This window comes from Scomber japonicus, chromosome 17 (genome assembly GCF_027409825.1).
Source record: "Scomber japonicus isolate fScoJap1 chromosome 17, fScoJap1.pri, whole genome shotgun sequence".
NCBI lineage: Eukaryota > Metazoa > Chordata > Actinopteri > Scombriformes > Scombridae > Scomber > Scomber japonicus.
Window position 1 is genome coordinate 20,326,440 of NC_070594.1, and position 15,162 is coordinate 20,341,601.

At 39.9% G+C, this 15,162-nt stretch overlaps 2 protein-coding genes across 2 annotated transcripts; both read left to right on the top strand.

The window, feature by feature from the left end:
• On the top strand, positions 1-8,083 carry laptm4a (lysosomal protein transmembrane 4 alpha). Its single transcript, XM_053337223.1, has 7 exons — positions 1-234; positions 2,738-2,858; positions 4,300-4,376; positions 5,456-5,578; positions 6,035-6,130; positions 6,572-6,670; positions 7,065-8,083. The coding sequence occupies exons 1-7, from the start codon at positions 49-51 to the stop codon at positions 7,137-7,139; spliced, it is 777 nt and encodes a 258-aa protein (XP_053193198.1). The 5' UTR covers positions 1-48; the 3' UTR covers positions 7,140-8,083.
• An 816-nt stretch (positions 8,084-8,899) lies between these two features.
• On the top strand, positions 8,900-15,162 carry matn3a (matrilin 3a). Its single transcript, XM_053336706.1, has 5 exons — positions 8,900-9,065; positions 12,477-13,052; positions 14,221-14,346; positions 14,760-14,861; positions 15,107-15,162. Exons 1-5 carry the CDS (start codon positions 8,900-8,902, stop codon positions 15,160-15,162), a joined length of 1,026 nt encoding a protein of 341 aa, XP_053192681.1.

The window sequence follows — 15,162 nt, forward strand, 5'->3', positions numbered from 1 at the left end:
TGTCGGGGAAGTGGTGGGCGTTCCTCCGTGTTCGTTCGCTAACTGTTGATGTTGAGAGGCTATTTTTCACCTCCACCACCACCACCACCACCGCTAGCAATCCCGATGTTTCTCCCGACGCTTGTGGAGGACATGCATCACTTCAAGCCGAGTCGAGACAGACTGTACACCACCCGGTGTTGTGGATGTTGCCACGTCCGGACGGGGACCATCATCCTGGGAACATGGTACATGGTGCGTAAAATGGTTGATAGCATTGCTAATGTTAACTATCACTTGCGTTAAGTTCCTAAAGTAGGAAGTCAAATGACGATTGACAACCGGTTAGGGGAATCTTCTTCGGGTAGTGTGTTATAAGTGTTGTCGGTAGCTCCAATATCAGCTAAATTTCATTTTTGATTGTTTTAAACAGCCATTTCAAGCCGCGCAGGATGCTAGCATTAGCCACTAGCCTGCTATCGTCACAGGTTTGGCTAGTGGTGTTTCTGACAGTGCAGCTCACACAGCCTTGAACATGCGGTCAGAAACCCGGTCACCGTACCATAAATAGTCGATGCTTATTAGTTATTTGCACCTGAATGAGATGTGAAGGTTGAACATTTAGAAACAGATGACATTTGGCCTGGATAGCATGTTAGCGAGTCGACTCTGCGCTAATGTTACAGATGTCAAATCATGAGATTAAATCTGCAGCAAGATTAATTTCTAAAACAAAAACGGGACACAGACTTATATCCCGTCCCTGGTTGAAGTAGCTTGTTTAGTGTTATGTGCACATTGTGTTCCTGCAGAAGTCTTCACTCAGAGCTCAATCAGTCACAGATGTTTTGGTTTTGGTTGCGTTTCAAAATACTCCTCTGCGTTTTTTTGCCAGCTGGACAATATTTGACACACAAACCACGTCAGTCGCCTGCCTTTGTTTTCTCTATTTCCTCTTTTTTTATTCTTACTTACTTAACTTTTGTTTTACCAGAAAACCCTCAATGAGATTATACCTCTTTTTTTCAAGGTTATTTTGGCCAAAACACAGCAACGTATAGCTAAAGAAGCAAAGAAGACAGACCTGTTGTTAGTTAATATAAAAGAATAAAACCATTAATAAAAATACAACCTTGATACAGTAGTACTCTCAACCTGTTAACAATGAAGTTAAGTTGTACTACATGCATAAACCAGACATAGGCTATACTGTAGCTACTTGGGGCCTGTGGTTGGATTAGCAATGTAAGATTTCAATTTAAATCACTTTTTGTCAGTCTTGAGAATAATGACTTGTTTTATATAAGCTATTTTATGGTTATTAGTACGAAAAATTAAAAAGTCATGCCACATTTTCATTTTATGTTTCAGTCATCTCCACGGTAACCAGACACTATCCTCCAGCCAGCATGTTTAGTTACATTAAATCATCCTGACTAGGACTAGTTAAACAAGATGGTTACACGTTATTTAAGTTACAGCCCAAAATATTAATAAATCAAATTAGCCCTCAGTGTTTGTCGCTCTGTTTTAAAGTCATATGACAGAACATATCATATGATAAATCCTCTGTTGCACATAAGATACACTATAATACAACCTTTAAGCCTTGTTGGGTAGGATGATGGGAGTGTGGTTTAGTTCACGTAACAAGAAGTGCATATTTAAGTGGTTCAGTTGGGACAGAGAGTAACCAATGTTGAGCGATACAACGCTTGCTGTTAGGACACAGTCTAAGATACTCTGCAACACTCCTAGAAACCGTGTTGCAAAGGCGTTAGAAAACATATGAAAACTTAAAACACACTTCCTTTTTTGAGAGTTTTGCTTAGCACCACAACTTCCTTTCTTGATTAAAGGGCAATTCAGTCACTATATTTTATCACTTCTTCAGGGTATCTTTTCCTTCCTTTCTGCCAATCATTGGTTTCAGTTCATTGGTCTGTTAGGTCGTTTCTTTTTTACAGTATTTGCAGATGCATAGTTGTCTTGTGGATTTGACTTTTCGATAACATAGATAGACAGATGACAAATTTTAAAAAAAAACAGTGCAGGTTTGAATGTTTGACGGTGGCTCTGTTATGCTGTGGGGGCATTTTTAATATGGTTTGGGTCCACTTGTCCCCTTAGAGTGAAGTGTCGCTGAGTGATCACTTTATATATAATGAAACATTTTTATCATGATGGGAGCTGTGGCCTTCTCAACCCAACTGAACACCTCCAGAGATTTTGGCCCAACATGTTAGACAGTCCTCTCCAATACCATCATCAAACGCTAAATGATATCTTTTGGAAGAACATTGTTGATCTCTCCAGTAGAATTCACAGACTGTAGAATCAATGCAAATGAGCACTGAAGCTTTTTCTGGCAGCACATGGAGACCCAACATCTCACTATGATACTTTGTGTTGGTTTTTCCTTTTAATTCGTCAACTGTCTGTATTCTGTAAATGTAGCTGACTAATAACGCTCAAATGTTGGAGCGTCCTTGAATTGTTCCTACTCACGACTGCCTTCCCACACGTTGACAGAATAACACTGACTAAAAAGGGTGATTAATTTTTCAGTGTGTCTCAAGTTTTTTAAAAAAATAAAATACCAGAGTGAACTGAAACCAAACGTTGCCAAGAAGGTAGGAATGCAATCAGAAGACACTCCGAACCATATTTGGAAAATTATGTAAAGCACTCACAAGTTCATTTCAAGTAGAGTCCTATCAATTTAACCAAGCCTCTCTTTTTCCTTTCTTCTCCTCAGGTTGTCAACCTGTTGATGGGCATCCTGCTGACTGTCGCTGTGACCCACCCAGAAAATGTTCCCACCATCAACTTGCAGTATGAGGTCATCGACCGTTATTTTGCCTCTGACAGGATGTCCGGTAAGTAATTAACTATATATAGGAATGACTGTAAGAACTACCAAACTGCATTGAAAAAACAGTGGAATTTTCTTCTGTTTTTCAAGCATGTACATAGCACATTTTATCACGGTGTGTCCACTGAAACATCATGAACAAATGGTATCTACATCAGACTGACGTGTATACTTGCTTTTTTCTGTTTGGGGCCTTTCACTAACCCATGAGCGGCTGTTTTGCTGAGGTTCATTATGTGAATCATCATCCACAGAGAGCACAGCTCCCTGGTGACTGCAAAACAAAACAACCCGTGATGACGACAGAACGTTGCTGTGTTGTGTACACGTTGTTTGAATGTGTTGTTGGTGTGAGGCCACGGCAGCCGCTCCTCTGTAATTCCTCAACAGGTTTATGTTAGTCCGAGGTGTTTGTATGTGCCAGGGCAGGACTGCAAGAGGCTTTTCCTTTCAAGCCGGCGCTTGTTTTGTTCGTTGGCCTGGCGAAAGCCTCTTCATTTTCCTGAAACAGTGATTCAGCAGGAGAGGAGGGGAAACAATCTGTGGTGGGTTGACCTTCCCACAGTAGACTCATGCCAGCACTCAGGGCAGTGGAGGATGTCCAGAGACAATGTTAGCATTCAGACTGGCTCAGTTATCTTTACTCCTGACTATTAGTGCAGCTTCATCAGGCTGCTCTCATTTTATTCCACAATCCAGACCATGTGTAAAACGTAACTGAGAAAATGTTTGAAAATGGCTTTTTACAGTTATTTACAGAAAACAGAAAAGAAAGATATAATGCCAAATATGCAATACTGATATAAAGATAGAAACCATTTAGACCCTACAGATCTATGTAGATTGAAATTTGTTTTACACACAGTAACAGAGCGATATTTCCAACATCGCTGATGAATAGGCTTGCTTTTTCTTTTCATAATACAGTAAAGATAGGAATTCTAAGGCCCCCCCCACCCGCCCAGACGGTCCTCTGACACATTCATACATTGATAAACAAGTTATTCTGTTTGACCTACTGAATAACAAAGGCATGTGTCTGGACCGCAGTGCTGCCTCAGCTCTCTGACTAGCATCTTTCCAGTGCAACAGGCAGGACAGTTTGAGGAAGCAAGAGAGTGAGTGATGGAGAGAAAAGAGGATATGAAAGGCAGACCTTTTAATTATCCCCGACTGAGTTTCATTGTGTCTTCTTTACCGAAGCTCCACAGCTGAAAGCGGGAAGGCTTAATGCTCCCCAGAGCTGGCCTTTTAAAACAGAGCAAGCTGGAAAGAGAGAAGCCTGGGAGACTGTTCACTTACACTGTATGCAAATCCCAACAGCCTCTAAGAGTGCAGGCAAATGTCCATTCAACTACACTCAGTCTTATATTAACAGTTAAAGTTAAAGCTGGATTAAAATATATTTAATCTTTGCCTTCATTTGATCACTTGCTCCCCTACAGAGAACGCCTGTGTCGGATTTGCCATCTCTCTGCTGATGCTCACCATCAGTGCCATGATGGTGTATGGAGCCATAACTGTAAGTGTGCCCAGTAGTGTGCTACCTTTTAAAAGTTTTTTTAAAATATGTATTTAAAGCACTTTCACGGTTTCTTATGCAAATATGTAATCCCAAAATGTGCATGCATTAAATAAAAGTCTTTCAAGAGGTAAGTAGGACATAACATGAAATGCCAAAGCTGCCTGTCCTGTTTTTTTTTTTTTTTCCTCTGCTACAGTACATTTTAACGGGATGTTCAAAAGACTCCTGATGCAGTGGGAGTGTAGCACACAATGCTATGTTCTCACTGCCCGTCATCTTTACCTCACAGGCCTGCCTGATGGCATCAAGACTGACAGGTTTGATAGCCTTTTGACGTGGACCTGCGTTAAGCTGCTAGTAGGGATGACTGCACAGTTAAAGTATGCCTGCTGCTACTTTAGCTGTGCAAGTACATGCTCCCAGACAGCTGTAGTCGGCACCCTATTCAAAGTAGTGAGGCAGTGTACAGCCGCTGTTGCTGTAGCGCTCCAGTGAAATATCCCTTAATGTGTGAAAGCTGATCATAATACAAAACAAACGTACAAAACAAATGTGTTTGGCTACATGATGTGAGAATAGAGTGAAGTAGAGTTTTGTCAAGGCTATACAGAGTGTACAGAGTGCTTTAGTTAGAAAAACCATCCACAGTGTCTGTAGTAGAGTGTTGTGAACAACCTAACTGAAGGACCATTTTGCTGATTTTCAACCGTCTGTATTTGTTGCACGAATATATGTTAATATACACAGTTGCAATGTCAGCATTTACTTTTTTCTGTAGGCAGACTCTATTTATGCATTTACCCCAAATCACATCTGAACATACATTTAAATGAGAAAATAAAAGAGTAAATGTAAGAATTAAAATGTAAAAAGAAAGCAGGATAATATTGTACATTGAAACTAGTAAAACTACAGCGTTAGATTCTTCTGCTTGGGATTTGCAGAGGTGAATGGAACCTACCTACGTGATGCAGACTTAATGTTTAGAGATGAGGTTGAAAAAAGAGCAACATGGTCCTTCGATGTCCTCTGAGTGGGTCAATCACACCTCTGTCTCCTCCTGTTTCCGTCCGCAGCATCGTGATGGCTGGCTCATCCCCTTCTTCTGCTACCAGCTGTTTGACTTCGCTCTCAGCTGCCTGGTGGCCATCAGCTCTCTCACCTATCTGCCCAGGATCAAGGACTACTTAGACCAGTTGGTTAGTCCCAATCTTGTTGTGACATTATGGGCTCAGTTACCAGTTCTAAATGCTAAGGCTCATGGTTTTTACTTCAACCACATTTCACTGAAATATCAGAGTAACATTATGCTAATTTGAAAGTATAGTAAATACATCGTACACATTATCAATACGTTGTTATAGACAGAGATATAGGGGGGAAAGAAAAGAAACCAAATTCCCTCAGATTAATTCAGCACTTAAACTAAAATTGTTAACACAACTAGTGATGTTTTTCAGTCTAATTTGAGGTATTTGAAAAAAAACATCAGACAAAATACTAAAAACAAAAAAATAGAGTCCAACTTGTAAGAGATTGCTGCTATAACAGTCCCAAAGTTGTAATCTATTGGTCTTGGAGTCAGCTTCGATGCTGATTTTAGTTGAATAAAGTGTTATTGATTATCTGACATTGTCTGCTCTTTGCGTCCTCAGCCGGATTTCCCCTACAAGGAATACCTCCTGTCTATGGACCCCAGCTGCCTACTGCTCTTTGTGCTCGTCTTCTTTGCCTTCCTGATCATCCTCAAGGTAAAACCCCCTTTAACATTAGAATATGAATTTTCTTTGTCTTGGCTCAGAAAACTCAGATTCTTCTAAAGCACACTCTCAGCACTCTGATCTTAAGAGAAATCAGATATGGTAGATTTAAAGCAGGACTGTGACATGTTACAGTACACTTTCTTGCTGCCTTGCGAAGAGTAAGATGAGAACATTGATAATAATTTTCCAGCGGTGAGTTGAGTCCAACACGTGGTTATCTGGGTGAGGAAAAAGCCTGCGTGATTATCAGATTACCATCAACACTGGTTCTGTCATATTTACATTTTTTCTGGTACATGTAACTTGTGATGGAAGAAGAGACGTCATGGTATAACAAGTTTAAGGACTGAAGCTGTTTACTGACATTTCATTCACACGGCCTGATTCAACCCTAAAATACAAACCTCTCTCTCTCTCTATGCTCTCCAGGCTTACTTGATCAACTGCGTGTGGAACTGCTACAAGTATATCAACAACAGGAACATGCCAGAGATTGCCGTCTACCCCGCCTTTGAGACTCCACCGCAGGTATGCAAGTGACCTCAGGCTCTCTCTAATTGACTATTATGAATTTTGTGAGTCACATATAGTGCCACGAAGACAAACTGCATCAGATTTTGCAACATGTAATGTCTAAGTCAAGCCAGCAGGTGGCATTGTCCTCCATACATTTTGCTATAGTGGTTGTCAGGAAGAAAAACAATTCCAAAAGAAATACAATATGCTTTATATATGAGACGTCTGTTTTTATTTCTAGCATTCTCACAAAAAAAATGCTTTAACTGTCTGCTTATAGTGAGGACTACTCAGAATTAGCTTTAGTAAGGCAAAAAAGTGAATAATAGAAAAATGTCTTTATAATATGGAATAGCTTCTGTAAAGTGACTCTAAATGGCCTTTCCCCCCCCACTCTCTTCTCTAGTACATCCTGCCCACCTATGAGATGGCAATGAAGATGCCAGAGAAGGAACCACCTCCTCCTTACATGCCTGCTTAAGCACCAGCCCCCCGTTGCCAAAACATATACAACAAAACACACACACACACACACACACACACACACACACACACACACACACCGCCATATGCATTCCTACATTCCCTCACTAACCCTTTCTGAACACCATTGCGCCCTTACCCCCCACCACCACCAACACCCCCAACACCCCCAACCCACATCCCCCTCGGACCTACTGTGTATATGTAAGGCCACTGGTAACGTTTTGTTTGACCCTGCTCACCATGTTTCTATAGAGATTCTATCCTGGTGAGAGTGAGAGGACAAAGGTGGGAAAAAGACTGAAAATTGTGTGAAATGACTGAATGAATGTGATGTTTGAAAAGTGTTGGAAACTACCACCCCACCCACCCCTCCACTTTCTCTGGCCTTTTTTATGTCTTAGTAAAAGGGATACATGTAAAAAAAATGAAACCGCTTGAAATGCTATCATCAATCCAGCACCATCCTATATATAGATTGATATATGAAGTGTAAAATTAAAAAAAAAGACAATCCACTTATTATAGCTCTTATTGTTGAATTGTGTTTTTTTCCCCCCCTAATTATTAAGATCTAGACTATTCCATCTCAATCTTGAATGGAGTCCGTAGCACTTGTTTGTCTGTTATTTATTTAGCTTCGCTGTGGTTCAGTTGAGCACCACTCCTGACGTTTTTCGTCACCTCTCCGCTGCCCTGATGGTCTACTGCCTCGTGTTAGCAAAGCTAGTAAAAGGTTTTCCAGTTAAGGCTGAGAGACAAAGCAGAGGGCTCGTTTTCTCTGCTTCTTTCTCGTCTGACATCTGGAGCAATCGGCTAGTCTTGTGAACATTAGTAGTTGCATGCTTATCCACCCACCCATTACTTTACTGGTATTATGATTTTATCCTAGTGGAAAAAAAAATTGACTTCAATAAAAGTTTCAAAACATTTATATCATCATTTGACTCCTTGGTTGTTGTTTTTTTATGTCCTGCTTTAAGTGAAGTCAAAGTAGAGATTATTGCATCACTAAATCAAAACTGGTTGCACAACATTTAAACTGAAAGCTGGCACCGCATTACTAATATGTTGGCCAAGACAAGTTGTAATAGCCTAATTTAATAAATCACTAGTTTGAAATTAGGAATGACTTCAGGCACAAACTCAATGATGGATGTCTACATTTCTGTGAGAAAGTTATATTTCTAATATAATAATAATTATTATAATAATCTGAATCAATGAAAAGAGATTTCCAAGTAGGAACATGTTGCTTAAGTTAATGCTGTCATGTCCTATAGACCAGCTGTTAAAACCTCCATCATTGTTACATTGCAGAAGAGGACCTTCAGGCCATATTTGAATTGTTTGAACAACTGAATTAAAACTGTGCTGTCAGTTGATCTCATTTTGATGATGGCAAGCTACAATTTAAGCATTCCTTATATGATTCCTGGGAGAGTGGAAAAGGCTTTCAATCAACATTTAAACGTAAAAGTTTATTCTAGTGTCAAGTGATGGGGGAGGTGAAGAGGAATACATTTAAAGGAGACAGGAGGAGAAAGAAAAAACATCCACCAACAAGTGAAAAGTCATCAATCCTCGCCCTTACACCGTCCTGCCCCCGGCCTGAAGGTCATGTGCCACCTTTGGATTGGGTAGAGACTTTGACGTGTTGGACTCCTCATATAGACGGTGAGACCAACACAGAGCGGAGCAGGACCCTGGAGGATAGAGAGCCGGATAGACTAGCGGAGGATTCTGTATGCAGACATGATGAAGTCTTTACTCTGCAGACTGCTGTACAGCGCTTCACTGCTGCTGTCTGATGTCCTGGCGACATATCCGCTCAGTGCCGGAGACCCGCATCTCATATCTGCGCAAAGTTACGCACAGACCAGAAACAATGGCCGACCACCACACAGGACCCTCAATCCAGCAAGTATGTGTAACTGAAGCCTCCTTTATTATTCCTTTATTATTTCTCTTTTCTGCAAGACAGTTTGTTGCTACTCTCTAGCAGTGATAGAATAAGTAACTTTTACTTTTTTAGGTAAAATGACAAAATACCAGTTTAAAACATTAGTGATGGACTCTACTTTGAGTATTTCCATAATGCTACTTAAGTCTTATTTCACTGAATTTTCAAATAGAAAATTTGCACTTTTCACTAAATTCATTTTATTTGCCAGCTAGTTGCCAGCTATCATAAACTTCTATATTACAATCCACTGTAAAAAAAAAAGAAAAAAAAGGAAGAGATTCCGAACGTAATTAACTTTTGACATCTCATAAAAAAGGCAGTGTAATGGGAGCCGCTTCAGTCTTTTCAGATGTCTGAGTTGTGAACAGTTTCTGCTTTTTCTAAACTTTTAGATGGTTTTAATTCAATAACTCAGTGATGTAAAATTAGCAAAAAATTCACAAATAGGCTTAAAAGACGTAAGTCTAAAGAAATGCACAAATTTGTGAAGCAACTGTAACTGTATATAAAGTAGTTAAAACAAATTCAAACAGTTTCAACAGCAACATGATGCATAATGTAATATAGTAATATGTTACTCACATGATCCATTTTCCTGCTAAATGAGGAGTTTTACTTTTGATACTACTTTTGTACTGGTAGTACAATTTGATGATAATACTTATGTATTTTTACTGTTAAAAGCAGGTCTTACACATGGTGTGTACTATTTAATTACAATTAAATGTCCTCTATTCAAATGAATTTTGATGATATTGAAGTTTTATCAGCAAAATGAAGAGTACTTATTATACAATATATTATCAGATATATTCTCACTCATGGATGTACAGTATGTGTAAGTAGTGTTGTAATTGCATAGTCTGTCAAAGAGGAGCTCTATTTAATCAATAATAATGTGTCATATTTTAGAGGCTCTTCGTTGTTTTTTTTATTCTACAAAGTAATTATAACAGTGAAATACATGTAGGAGTAAAAGGAAGTAAAAGGAAGTAGAAGAAAAAGTAGCATAAAATGGAAAAAGTGAAGTTAGGTTTCGTATTTCAACACAGTACTTGAGTAAATATACTCTGTTGCATTACACAATTGTTTTATAGCCATGTTAGACCTTTTGCATTTTGTGTCACCAGTTATGAATCTTAAGGTAAACTTTCAATGATTAATCTAACCAAGTTTTTACACTTTTCTGCATGAAATCTAAATTTTTGGACTGGGTGTTTCACAAGCACTGTTTAATCTCAGCTTGTTGCAAACAACCCCAGGTGGCTGAACGTACACTCATGCTTCAACTAATCATTCGTCTCTGCTCTTAAGACAGCAGAAGTTATTGTTATACATTTCACTACAACTTACCAAGTATACACAATGTCAACTTACACACCTTTCCTATTTACCTACCTTCAACCTACTAATGTTCTCTATCACTTTTCCTTTCTGGTGGCCCTGTAGTTCACAGAAGTGATTACACCTATAGAGGACAGTATCACTACCACTACCAGCCACCAAGGATCCCTCCACCGGTAGTGTATCGACCCATTCCTCTATCTCCTCCAGTGACTTACCACAGACCCTCAGTCCCAATGCTGCCCTATCACCACAGATTCAAAGGGCCAGTGGCACCACAAATACACCCCTTCTTTAAAGGTCTGTCTCCACCTGTAGCTCACCATCCTCATCATAAGGCCAAAGGCCTTGTCCCTTACAAAGTGAAAGGCCCCTGCCCAACAAAGTCAAACCCCACAGTACCAACAACTCTTGTGGTATACCTCCCTACCATCCCGCCAACTCTGCCGGCCACAACAGAGCCAACACTTCCACCAACTCTGCCAGCGACTACAGTGGCACCGGTGACAACCATCATGCCAGTGGTGGTGACCACTGCGCTGCCAGTAGAGACCACTGCTGCTGTGACGCTACCGGTCAGTACCCAAAGCGGCCTCATCACCACCATCAGTCCTGTGGAGACAGGTAGAATATTACCAGTCAGGTTTGCTTTCCAGCCCCACCAATGCGCCTCAGTGCTTTCCAGGTCAGATCTTTTTGTTTAGCTTTGAATAGAAATATGTCACCTAGAGCAACCATCTGGCATTTTGTGATATAAGCTTATTGTCCTTCTCACTTATAGTTGGATGAGAAGATTCATGCCACTCTCTGTGTATGCCATCAGCAGCTTAGCTTAGCACAGGGTGACAAAACCTGTACACGAAGTGAACAAAAAGTGCTGTTGATTAACCATTTATTATAAATGTATAAAAACAACATGTTTTTATGAAGATCATCTATTTCGTGGTATTTTCTAGTGGTTGTTTATCAACCAAGAAAGTTACTGCACCGGCTAGAAACAGTTATTTCCCGTAAAACCACAATGCATTGGTTGTATTGGTATGAACAGGTATTGGTTTTTGTACAAATGTAACATATTCATCAGTCAGAGGTGCCTTTAGGCTAGTTGTTTTTCCCTGTCCCGAGTTCTTGTGCTAAGCTAAACTAACCAGCTGCTGGATGTAGCTTATCCTTTCTATTTACTGTATAGATACGAAAGTGGTATCAATCAGCTCATCTAACATTTTTATGCAAATACAAATATTTAAAAAAATATATATAAAAACAGGAAGAATAGAGCATTAAATATAAGGTTGTAGCATAAAATAATGATTTGCTTTAAAATCATTAAAAGGACATAGAGTGCAAATGAAAGATTAAAATGTAAAGTGCTTTAAAAGAGCTCAATCATAAGCACAGGAGAAGAGATGTGTTTTTAACCTGGATTTAAAAATGTTCACAGTTGGGGCTGAATTGAAATATTAGAATATTAGAATTGAAATATTAGAATTTATGGAAAAATCCACAAAGATTCAGAAAAAAATATTAAAAAAGATGGCAATTTACTAAAGTACTTTTTTTTCTTAAAGCAGTTAGTACTTTTGCTTTGGGAAAGAGACTAACATTTTTGTAATTTAGTATATGTGCAAGTGATTGGACAGGCAGGGCTCCTAACACTGTCTCCCTCTTTAGGTATGATGTCCCTTTTTTCTTGTATGGACATCAATCATCCTTTTCATTCAGGGAAATGTGATGAAAGGATAAGACAAGCCTCTGATAGACTGTTGACAAAAGAATGAATACAGTATGTCTTACAAAGCATACTATATCATTTCATTTTATCATGGCCATGATGCACAGAAATGTCCTTTTGTTACAATTGGAACATTCATTGTGCATCACAAACTGTAAATAAACTCTCGTCCAGTACTGTTCTTGATTGTTAACTGTGTCACTCTCATCATGAAAGTTCAACCAGCACACGTGAATGTTGATCACTGAGTAATGAACTGGACTTAATCCTGCCATGATTTGGTTGATCACCAGAGACAGAATCTCAGTGCAGGAGCCGCCCTCTGGACCTAGTGTTCATCATTGACAGCTCTCGCAGCGTACGTCCTGGTGAATTTGAGAAGGTCAAGATATTCCTGGCCGACATGGTCGACACACTGGATGTGGGCTCAGACGCCACCAGAGTGGCTGTGGTCAACTACGCCAGCACGGTCAAGATTGAGTTCCTGCTCAAAGACCACTTCAACAGACCCGACATGAAGAAAGCCATCTCCCGCATTGAGCCCTTGGCTGCTGGCACCATGACCGGTCTCGCCATCAAGACCGCAGTGAACGAAGCCTTCACTGAGCAGTCTGGAGCCCGACCTCGTCCCAAGAAGATCTCCAAGGTGGCCATCATTGTGACAGATGGGAGACCTCAAGACCAGGTGGAGGAGGTGTCTGCTGCAGCTCGGGCCTCAGGCATTGAGATATATGCTGTCGGGGTGGACCGTGCTGACATGCGCTCCTTGCAGCTGATGGCCAGCATCCCTCTGGAGGATCACGTGTTCTACGTGGAGACCTACGGCGTTATAGAGAAGCTTACTTCTAAGTTCCAGGAGACACTGTGCGGTAGGACAAAAAGGGGCCTTGCGAGACCTTCCCCTCCCATTAACCCTGGTTCTAGTTCCAGTAAGGGGCACCTTCAGTCTTAAGGGGGGTATATTTTACATTGTGGATCATTTGAAGAGTTATTGGTGAATTATAAACTTTGAAATCCTGAGGAAACATACAGCAGCAGATGTTTTCAGCCCCCACATGGACTGCAGATGTCGGCACTAGAACCTGCTTGTAGTTGCCAAGTTAAACCTGAGTAAAGTCTTGGGGCCAAACAGCCCTAAACTTTCAGCTTCTTAAAAAAAAGCCATACATTTAGAAGTGTTTATTAGTGACAGAAAGGAGTAATTATAAAGTAAATTGTTTTGCAATCAAGGCATCATTAAGGTGACTGCTTTGAATGTATTTCTTGTCATTTGAAGTGATTTAACTGTATGTGAGAACCTCATTTTTCCAAACCAGTTTGGAATATAGAAGTGAAATATTAACATTTAAACATGGACATGTGGGAAGAATATATTGTTTGAAGATTTCTCGATGTGTATGAAATCCAAAAAGCATTATCTGTGCATTAAGCAGCATGTATTGTCAGTTGCATCATAAAAAAGAAAATTCCTATAATCTTAAGCAATTTAAAAAAAATCTAAATTCCTTTAGATTTTGTTGCGCTGAAAGTGTAGATGTTTGGAAAAATGAGGTTCTACTGTAAACTTGAATTTTATTTCCATGTAACTGTCTGATGTTTGTCTTGTCCCCCTCCTTTTTATGAAATATGTTTGATTATGAAACTGTCCTAACTGTCCAACTGTCCAACACACAGTGAACCAGAGCAGTTCGTAAATGACCTTGGCTGAGATGTGGTGAAGGTGTATGAACCAGCTTTTCATCCATATGTGACATGTGGTCAAGTGCAAGCACATAAACATCAAATAAAATCATTCAACTATCTTTGAACTCACACAGACAAAAGAAAAAAACTAAACTGAATCAAAAATAGCTGCAGCAATATGTTATTTTACTTATTTATCAGCATTAGAAAGAAATACTAAGGCTACTAATTACCATAAACAACTTTAATTGATTTTTGCAACTGAACAGTACAACCTTACCTAACACCACCTGCCACTTGCTATCATACAGTATAATGTATCCTAGCACATGAAACTGTCCTGGCTTGTTCTAGGTCTGGACCCCTGTGCCGTGGGACATGACTGCGAACACATATGTGTCAACAGCAATGCCTCCTATTATTGCAAGTGCCGGAATGGTTATATCTTGAATGCGGACAAAAAAACATGTTCCCTTAAAGGTAAGAGCACACTGAATGGATTCCTGCAGCTAATATTACCTTTTTTGTGTTATTAATGCTGCTAAAGAGCTAATATGTGTTTAGAGGCTTCAGTAATAGTGCTTTCATAACATCACACGCAACTAGTGCATCATCACCTGACTCTGTAATTCACTGTTGACTTCAGACAATAATCAGGTAATATTATAGAATTCATTCAACATGATTGCATTGTTGTGGCAAAATACTTTATTTGGTACAGTTTGTACCATTGAATGTGCTTGGTAAGGAGTGTGTTTCTATTTGTTCCAGCTTTGGTTTGTTCTTGAACAGCAGCCTAGTTGGAAAAGCAGTGTGGGTGGTTTTCTGTGTGCTTTTTTCCTCTGTACATGATCTGTTACACTGATGTGAAATTTTTCTTTCTCCCGGCGAAGAGGTGAAGGTGGAGAAGGTGGTGGAGGATCCCTGCAAATGTGAGGCCAGGCTGGCTTTCCAGAAGCAAACACAGGCAGCCATCCAGCAGCTCACAGCCAAGAATATCCTTTGCTTTGCTTCAGATGGAAGCCACTTTACTATAAACAGTGCCCACAGCACATTTCACTGTGGTGGCGGCAGCTGGTTCTTTCTACCTGCTGGAATTGTTATTGAGTACAGTAACAGTTGAACAGTGTATTTTGTGTATGTTTAAGAGAGTGACATGAGCACTGTTTCTCATTCTCTTTCCATCATTTAATTGTGCTTGTTAATGTGATTGCAAATGAGTTTCCTTGACTAAGCTCACTAGCTGACGTGTCTGGGAGGATTGAGCATCTGGAGAACATGGTGGGCCGTGCTTAA